The 9,662-nt window shown below is 40.8% G+C and overlaps 1 protein-coding gene across 2 annotated transcripts; it reads right to left on the reverse strand.

The window, feature by feature from the left end:
- Positions 1 to 205: 205 nt before the first annotated feature.
- Positions 206 to 9,281, reverse strand: LOC118922033 (procathepsin L-like). Of its 2 annotated transcripts, XM_036904311.1 has the most exons (7): positions 9,156 to 9,281; positions 8,739 to 8,861; positions 8,488 to 8,634; positions 2,131 to 2,355; positions 1,521 to 1,683; positions 759 to 876; positions 206 to 305 (listed from the first exon to the last, which is right to left on the reverse strand). In XM_036904311.1, exons 1-7 carry the CDS (start codon positions 9,279 to 9,281, stop codon positions 206 to 208), a joined length of 1,002 nt encoding a protein of 333 aa, XP_036760206.1. The 2 variants fall into 2 exon arrangements, with proteins under 2 accessions (XP_036760206.1, XP_036760207.1); XM_036904312.1 differs by lacking the exon at positions 759 to 876 and having other exon boundaries at positions 271 to 305.
- Positions 9,282 to 9,662: the final 381 nt, after the last annotated feature.

Consider the following 9,662-nt stretch of genomic DNA (forward strand, 5'->3'; position numbering starts at 1 on the left):
TTAATCATACAAAGCTACTTGCAACAGTAGTTGGAGAAATGGTTAAGATTTTACCATGGTAAAATGTCATGGAATTCAAGTCACAACTTGGATTTTCAATGATTTAAGTGTTTTATTTCACACAGTAAGGTTTGGTCAGTTTTAAGAAAAAAAATCCTCCCAGGGTATTCTGTTCTCAATCAAGTCCTTCATTATCACCATCATCTCACACAATAGGATAGCTGGCCATGGATGCGATTCCACAGTGGTTGTTCCGATCCCTGGCCATCTTTATGTAGCCATCCATGCCCCAGCTTGGACCCCAGCTGAAAGAGGAGAGGGACGCCTATTTATTACAAAGAATCAGATAACTTATCTTTATTACCAGTCATGCCTGACGCTTAGCAGTTCACCAGTGGCCAAGACAGATTCAGAAAGACTCAGTTCCTGTTCATGGTTCAGATGTAAACCTGCACATAAGTTCTATCCACCAAATCTTTTATAGAACTGCAAAAGGAAAGACTGGAAAAGGAAACTCTTGGGGCCAGATGTGCTTCAGAATTATGAAACTCCTTAAATTAAGAAAATGCAAAGGTATGAAAACTGTTATCAATACCCTAGCAAGCTTCTAACAGTAACCCAATGTTATAATCAAACATTACTATGTCTGTGTCTACCCTAAGGGGGGTAAAGACTTTTGGGATTTCAGAGAGTATCTAACACTGATTCCAAAAAGTGTTCCCTTTTCAGTTTCAAATTCAATTTTTGGCATTTAATACCTGTTCTTGACAATCCAATATTTATAATCATCTGATTCTGCTCCATCAAAGCCATAGCCAACCACGAGAACAGCATGACCCAGGTCTTTGCTGCTGCAGCGTGGATCATAATAAATGCCTGGAAGTAAAATTTAGTGCTGTGAGCAGGACCTCCAAGTGACACGTGGCTATAACCCAGCCTATCAACCACAGTAAGGAAGCCATCTCCAAATTCCATTAAATGACATAAATCCAGGTAAGATTTAAAAACAAGATATGAAAATCTAGGATAGGGATTTAGGCCCTCATGTAATGGTAGCAGAAATAGAATCACCATGATTTCTTTTGTAAACAACTTGTCAAGAGGCATAAAAGACCACTCATGAAATGGTGCCATTCTATTTCCCGGATATCAGCCTAATGGTTCTGCACAGAACACAGTATTACCTGAGTCAAAGGGTTCTTTCCAGTTTTAATTACAGTGATAAAATTCCTCAGAATATTCTAAAGTTCTAACAATTGGGGGGAAAGCAAATTCAGTTACTGACTTACATAGCCATTTAAATATATTTTTGAACTGCTTAAAATCGTGGGGATATGGTCCAAGTTATGGCAAAGAAAACATCAGTCACACATATTACCTGTACAGAGTGAACAACTATGATGAATCCACAGTCCTAAAAATTCTACCTTGAATTCCACACACCAAAGAGTCAATTTTACTGTATGCCATGGTGGTTTTCCTACTTTTCTGCCTAAATTTCTACATAGACTCATGCTTACCTTCTTTATAGAACTGAAATGTTTCCCACCTGGAGTCTATACCAACAGAAACAGGCCCCACTTTTGCCACTGTGACCTTAAGGACCTTCTCCTGTGCAGGGACGTCATAGAAGCCAGTGTCATTGGCAGCAGAATACTCAGGTTTGTATTTGCAGGGTTCATCCTTTCAAGATAAAGAGGATGAAATTTAATTATTAATACCCAACTTCCAGGGAACATAAGGGCAAGACAGTCTGAAGGTTAATAATTTCCAAATCAAGTTTGTAATGAAGCATCCCAAGAGGTGATATGCTATCGGTTGTAATGAAATGAAAAAATTGCCTGGTGTCTGTTCAACCAGACACTTGTTGCCTACCTATCCATAAGAAATTTTTCACTCTGGAGAAATTTGATACAGTATATAGACAGCTAGGTATATCTCTACATAACACATAAATATGGACAGCTACACAGTAACCATATAAACAGAGAATGGTACAAGACAAACCAATTTTAACAATAGTTCTGACAGCAGCTATAGAACCTTCAATCTAAAATGTGACTTTTAAATATGGTAGCTATTTTTTCTGAAAGTATTCAACTTTGATATCAGATAAAGACCTCAGTTTACCATTCCATGATAGGGATAGGATTGCTCTGAGTCCAAACCTCTGTTGTCAAAGACATACTGGAAAGCATTATCCATTAGGCCACCATTGCAGCCTTTATTGCCTTGAGGTCTGGAGCAGTCCACCAGGTTCTGCTCACTCAATGGGACAAGTTTGCTAGTTTTCCAGAACATCTGTCCTTCAAGGGCACCAGTTGCACTAAAAGCCCAACAAGAACCACACAGACCCTAAAAACAAACAGAAAAAGCTTTTAGTCTACAAATTAAATCACAAAACTTTTACAACAACCCATTTATCTGAAAACTTTTTAAAAAAATAGTGAACTGGAATTGGATTAAAGATGGCGGCATGAGAGGAGAGACAGAGGCTTCCTCCCAAAACTGGATACAATTAGAAAATTTAATTGGCGCAACTAATCCTGAGAGAGCAACAGGAAAGAGGACGGCATCAGACTGCACACACCAGGAGAAAAGAGCAGACCTCAGCGAACGGGGTAACGTACCGGAGCAGTGGCTCCGTGGGACCCGGGCCCCTCCCCCACCCCAGCTCGCTGGCGGGAGGAAGAGAAACGGAGCAGGGAAGGAGTGGAAGGCTTGGGACTGCTGAATACCGGAGATCTGCACTGGGAGCACAAACCTACATTTCATGGTGCTTTCATGAGACTCGCATGGAAAGTTAATACAGGCAGAGTTCCTGGGGAGATTGGGATTCCGGCTGCTTGTGGAAAGCAGGAATCCATATCTGGCTGCTCTGGGACAAAAACTTATACCTGTGTGCCCGGCCCACTGGCTCAGGCAGTGGAGACAGGCACAGGAGCCAGGAGGCGGGGAACAGCTCTTCCCTACCCCCAGTACCGCTCCCCTGTGACGGCTGACATTGCTTCAGGGGCTCAGCAGCTCCAGAATAGAGCTTCTGGACACTAGAGGGCGCCATATACAAACATGAAACGCCAAAGGAACCTTGTCCAGAGTAAAATTATTAATACAACCCCCGAGAAAGATTTAAATGATACGGACCTAGGGACTCTTCCTGAAAGGGAGTTCAAAATAAAAATAATCAACATCCTAATGGAGGTACGGAAAGACATCCAAGAACTCAGGAATGAACTCAGGTCAGAGATCCAATCGTTAAAGAACACGATGGAGGGTATTAAAAGCAGGTTGGATACAGTGGAGGAGATAATAAATGAAATAGAAACTAGAGAAGAGGAATACAAAGAAGCCGAGGCACAGAGAGAAAAAAGGATCTCTAAAAATGAAAGAATATTGAGAGAACTGTGTAACCAATCCAAGCAGAACAATATTCACATTATAGGGATACCAGAAGAAGGAGAGAGAGAAAAAGGGATAGAAAGTGTCTTTGAGGAGGTAGTTGCTGAAAACTTCAACAATCTGGGGAAGGAGATAGTCTCTAAGGCCATGGAGATCCACAGATTCCCCTACACAAGGGACCCAAGGAAGACAACACCAAGACACATAGTAATTAAAATGGGAAAGATCAAGGATAAGGACAGACTATTAAAAGCAGCCAGAGGCAGAAATAAGATCACATACAAAGGAAAGCCCATCAGACTAACAACAGACTTCTCAGCAGAAACCTTACAGGCCAGAAGGGAGTGGCATGATGTATTTAATGCCATGAAGCAGAAGGGCCTGGAACCGAGATTACTTTATCCGGTGAGATTATCATTTAAATTTGAAGGAGGGATTAAACAATTTCCAGATAAGCAAAAGCTGAGAGAGTTTACCTCTCAGAAACCATCTCTGCAGTCTATTTTGAAGGGACTGCTATAGATGGAAGTGTTCCTAGGGTTAGATAGCTGTCACCAGAGGTAGTAAAATTATGGCAGGGAGGGTAGAGCAGCTGATTGCAAGGCAAATGCAAAATTAAGTTGACTATCCCCAAAGCCAATCAAGGGATAGAGAAAAAGTATAGAATCTGATACCTAATACATAAAGAATGAAGGAGGAAGAAAAAGGAGGAGAAATAGAAAAGAAACTTCAGATTGTGTTTGTAACAGCATACTAAGTGAGTTAAATTAGACTCTTAGATAGTAAGGAAAGTAACCTGGAACCTTTGACAACCACGAATCTAAAGCCTGAAATGGCAATAAGTACATGTACATACCTATCGATAATCACCCTAAATGTAAATGCACTGAAGGCACCAATCAAAAGACATAGAGTCACTGAATGGATAAAAAAACAAGACCCATCTATATGCTGCTTACAAGAGACTCACCCCAAACCCAAAGACATGCACAGCCTAAAAGTCAAGGGATGGAAAAAGATATTTCATGCAAACAATAGGGAGAAAAAAGCAGGAGTTTCAGTACTAGTATCAGACAAAATAGACTTCAAAACAAAGAAAGTAACAAGAGATAAAGAAGGACATTACATAATGATAAAGGGATCAGTACAACAAGAGGATATAACCATTATAAATATATATGCACCCAACACAGGAGCACCAGCATATGTGAAACAAATACTAACAGAACTAAAGGAGGAAATAGACTGCATTACATTCATTTTAGGAGACTTCAACACACCATTCACTCCAAAGGACATCCACTAGACAGAAAATAAGTAAGGACACAGAGGCACTGAACAACACACTAGAACAGATGGACCTAACCATCTACACCCAAAAGCAACAGGATACACATTCTTCTCAAGTGCACATGGAATATTCTCCAGAATAGACCACATACTAGGCTACAAAAAGAGCCTTAGTAAATTCCAAAAGACTGAAATCCTACCAACCAACTTTTCAGACCGCAAAGGTATAAAACTAGAAATAAATTGTACCAAGAAAGCAAAAAGGCTCACAAACACATGGAGCCTTAACAACATGCTTCTAAATAGTCAATGGATCAATGACCAAATTAAAATGAAGATCCAGCAATATATGGACATAAATGACAACAACAATACAAAGCCCCAACTTCTGTGGGACGCAGCAAAAGCAGTCTTAAGAGGAAAGTATATAGCAATCCAGGCATATTTAAAGAAGGAAGAACAAACCCAAATGAATAGTCTAACATCACAGTTATCAAAATTGGAAAAAGAAGAAAAAATGAGGCCTAAAGTCAGCAGAAGGAGGGACATAACAAAGATTAGAGAAGAAATAAACAAAATTGAGAAGAATAAAACAATAGAAAAAATAAATGAAACCAAGAGCTGGTTCTTTGAGAAAATAAACAAAATAGATAAGCCTCTAGCCAGACTTGTAAAGAGAAAAAGAGAATCAACACATATCAACAGAATCAGAAATGAGAAAGGAAACATCATGACGGACCCAACAGAAATACAAAGAATTATTAGAGACTACTATGAAAACCTATATGCTAAGAAGCTGGAAAACCTAGAAGAAATGGACAACTGCCTAGAAAAATACAACCTTCCAAGACTGACCAAGGAAGAAACACAAAATCTAAACAAACCAATTACCAGCAAAGAAACTGAAGCGGTAATCAAAAAACTACCCAAGAAAAAACCCCTGGGACAGATGGATTTACCTCAGAATTTTATCAGACATACAGAGAAGATATAGTACCCATTCTCTTTAAAGTTTTCCAAAAAATAGAAGAGGAGGGAATACTCCCAAACTCATTCTATGAAGAAAACATCACCCTATTACCAAAACCAGGCAAAGACCCCACCAAAAAAGAAAATTACAGACCAATATCCCTGATTAACGTAGATGCAAAAATACTCAACAAAATATTAGCAAACCGAATTCAAAAATATATCAGAAGGATCATACACCACGACCAAGTGGGATTCATCCCAGGGATGCAAGGATGTTACAACATTCGAAAATCCATCAACATCATCCACCACATCAACAAAAAGAAAGACAAAAACCACATGATCATCTCCATAGATGCTAAAAAAGCATTCGAAAAAATTCAACATCCATTCTTGATGAAAACTCTCAGCAAAATGGGTATAGAGGGCAAGTACCTCAACATAATAAAGGCCATATATGATAAACCCACAGCCAACATCATACTGAACAGCGAGAAGCTGAAATCTTTTCATCTGAGATCGGGAACAAGACAGGGATGCCCACTCTCCCCACTGTTATTTAACATAGTACTGGAGGTGCTAGCCATGGCAATTAGACAAAACAAAGAAATACAAGGAATCCAGATTGGTAAAGAAGAAGTTAAACTGTCACTATTTGCTGATGACATGATATTGTACATAAAAAACCGTAAAGACTCCACTCCAAAACTACTAGAACTAATATCAGAATACAGCAAAGTTGCAGGATACAAAATTAACACACAGAAATCTGTGGCTTTCCTATACACTAACAATGAACTAATAGAAAGAGAAATCAGGAAAACAATTCCATTCACAATTGCATCAAAAAGAATAAAATACCTAGGAATAAACCTAACCAAAGAAGTGAAAGACCTATACACTGAAAACTATAAGACACTCTTAAGAGAAATTAAAGAGGACACTAACAAATGGAAACTAATCCCATGCTCTTGGCTAGGAAGAATTAATATCATCAAAATGGCCATCCTGCCCAAAGCAATATACAGATTTGATGCAATCCCTATCAAATTACCAACAACATCATTCTTCAATGAACTGGAACAAATAGTTCAAAAATTCATATGGAAACACCAAAGACCCTGAATAGCCAAAGCAATCCTGAGAAAGAAGAATAAAGTGGCGGGGATCTCACTCCCCAACTTCAAGCTCTACTACAAAGCCATAGTAATCAAGACAATTTGGTACTGGCACAAGAACAGAGCCACAGACCAGTGGAACATATTAGAGACTCCAGACATTAACCCAAACATATATTGTCAATTAATATTCAATAAAGGAGCCATGGACATACAATGGGGAAATGACAGTCTCTTCAACAGATGGTGCTGGCAGAACTGGACAGCTACATGTAAGAGAATGAAACTGGATCACTGTCTAACCCCATACACAAAAGTAAATTCAAAATGGATCAAAGACTTGAATGTAAGTCATGAAACCATAAAACTCTTAGAAAAAAACATAGGCAAAAATCTGTTGGATGTGAACATTAGTGGCTTCTTCATGAATATATCTCCCTGGGCAAGGAAAACAACAGCAAAAATGAACAAGTGAGACTATATCAAGCTGAAAAGCTTCTGTACAGCAGAGGACACCATCAATAGAACAAAAAGGTACCCTACAGTATGGGAGAATATTTTCAAAAATGACAGACCCGATAAAGGCTTGACATCCAAAATATATAAAGAGCTCACACTCCTCAACAAACAAAAAGCAAATAATCCAATTTAAAAATGGGCAGAGGAGCTGAACAGACAGTTCTCCAAAGAAGAAATTCAGATGGCCAACAGACACATGAAAAGATACTCCACATCGCTAGTTATCAGAGAAATGCAAATTAAAACCACAATGAGATATCACCTCACACCAGTAAGGATGGCCACCATCCAAAAGACAAACAACAACAAATGTTGGCGAGGTTGCGGAGAAAGGGGAACCCTCCTACACTGCTGGTGAGAATGTAAATTATTTCAACCATTGTGGAAAGCAATATGGAGGTTCCTCAAAATGCTCAAAATAGACTTACCATTTGACCCAGGATTTCCACTTCTAGGAATTTACCCTAAGGATGCAGCACTCCAGTTTGAAAAAGACAGATGCACCCCTATGTTTATCGCAGCACTATTTACAATAGCCAAGAAATGGAAGCAACCTAAGTGTCCATCAGTAGATGAATGGATAAAGAAGATGTGGTACATATACACAATGGAATATTATACAGCCATAAGAAGAAAACAAATCCTACCATTTGCAACAACATGGATGGAGCTAGAGGGTATTATGCTCAGTGAAGTAAGCCAAGCAGAGAAAAACAAATACCAAATGATTTCACTCATCTGTGGAGTATAAGAACAAAAGAAAAACTGAAGGAACAAAACAGCAGCAGAATCACAGAACCCAAGAATGGACTAACAGTTACCAAAGGGAAAGAGACTGGGGAGAATGGGAGGGTAGGGTGGGATAAGGGCGGGGAAGAAGAAAGGGGGTATTATGATTAGCATGTGTAATGTGGGGGGTGGGGGAAAGGGGAGGGCTTTGCAACACAGAGAAGACAAGTAGTGATTCTACAACATCTTACTATGCTGATGGACAGTGACTGTAATGGGGTTTGTGGGGGGGACTTGGGGTAGGGGAGAGCCTAGTAAACATAATGTTCTTAAAAAAAAAAATTAAAATTAAAAGTAAAAAAAAAATAGTGAACTGCATATTCCACAGTGTATCAAGGCAAGAACACCAATTTCTTTTTGGCTTTATTCTTGGACAGAGATCTGCTCAGTACTGTCTTACCTGATCCTTCACAGCAGTTACACAGCCTTTCTCTCTCCAGTCCACAGATGGGGGGATCTCTGCAAGGGGAGGTTCTGGGAACACTTTCCCCTTCCTGTACTTCTGTTTTTGAAGGCAATTCATCACCTGCTGGAATTCTTCATTGGTCTTCAAGCAAAAAGAAATAGGATGTAATAAAAGGGGAAAAGATTTTACGGTAAAGTACCGAGGGGAGGAAGAACCCACAATTCAGCAATCCACACCACGCTCACCATGTCACCAAAGGCATTCATTGCCATTGAGAAGCTGTGGTTACCTAGATCGTGTTCCTGATTGTGTTTGTCAATCATTTTCAGATTCTTCTCCCACACTGCTCGCCTCCACCCTTCTTCATTCTGGAGACAAACATCACCCATCATCTTTATTTCTATTTAAAACCAACCCACCTCTACCACGAGGATTTACAGACAGAGTGGAAGAGAAACCGTAGCCAGGACAGCCTTATACTTCTGGTTGCTGATCTCCAGCGACCATACAACTGCATGTATCCCACACTGTGCTCAGCAATGGGTGCCACGGTTATTGCCTTGGTGAGAGGTGGCCTCAAGAAGCTACTCTCTGCTATAAACGCCCAACAGCAATGACCACTCTCGGCGGGGGTCCTCTGGGCAGTTTCAGCTGTTACCAACTTTGCCATAGTGTTTCCCGTGTGTTGTCTTCCACTGGGACCACTGTGCATCCAAGCCACCGTCAACTGGTGGAGCAGCCGAGGCTATTCCCAAGCACAGGACAGGCAGGAGGAGTGAAGGATGCATGTTTCCAAACCTAAGGAAAGGAAAAGAAATGAGTATCTGACCAGACCAATCCTTCTTAAGATGTCACGCTACTTTCTTCTGAGATGTTAGAGCCACGAGGTGGAGTGAGAACACTTAGCGAATCCTCTGCAGCATTTATACAGGGCCGGGAGGCATCTGGCTGTGGGAAGGGCTTGTAGACACTGTTGCGGACAGCGCAGGGAGCGACAGGGCGCGCCGCAAAGGGTGAGGGGCTCAGGAGGCGGAGTGCGGCGCGGGCGGCCCGCGGAAGGTGTTTCCTGGGACTGCTCCCCTCCATCCCGGGTGGCTCCCGACGTCAGTCCCGGGTCGGGGGACACTCACCCTCGGAGGGCGTAGGTGCGCAGACGCAGCGGGTAGGTG

The sequence above is a fragment of the Manis pentadactyla genome, chromosome 3, assembly GCF_030020395.1.
Source record: "Manis pentadactyla isolate mManPen7 chromosome 3, mManPen7.hap1, whole genome shotgun sequence".
Lineage (NCBI taxonomy): Eukaryota > Metazoa > Chordata > Mammalia > Pholidota > Manidae > Manis > Manis pentadactyla.

What these genes read in the sequence shown, in the direction of transcription:
- LOC118922033 (XM_036904311.1), bottom strand. Translation starts at nt 9,281, where the DNA reads ATGCATCCTTCACTCCTCCTGCCTGTCCTGTGCTTGGGAATAGCCTCG. An exon ending in TAACTGCTGTGAAGGATCAG is followed by an intron (nt 2,356 to 8,487) that starts GTAAGACAGTAC and finishes GTTTGTTTTTAG; the next exon opens with GGTCTGTGTGGTTCTTGTTG. An exon ending in ATTTCAGTTCTATAAAGAAG is followed by an intron (nt 877 to 1,520) that starts GTAAGCATGAGT and finishes TTTTACTTCCAG; the next exon opens with GCATTTATTATGATCCACGC.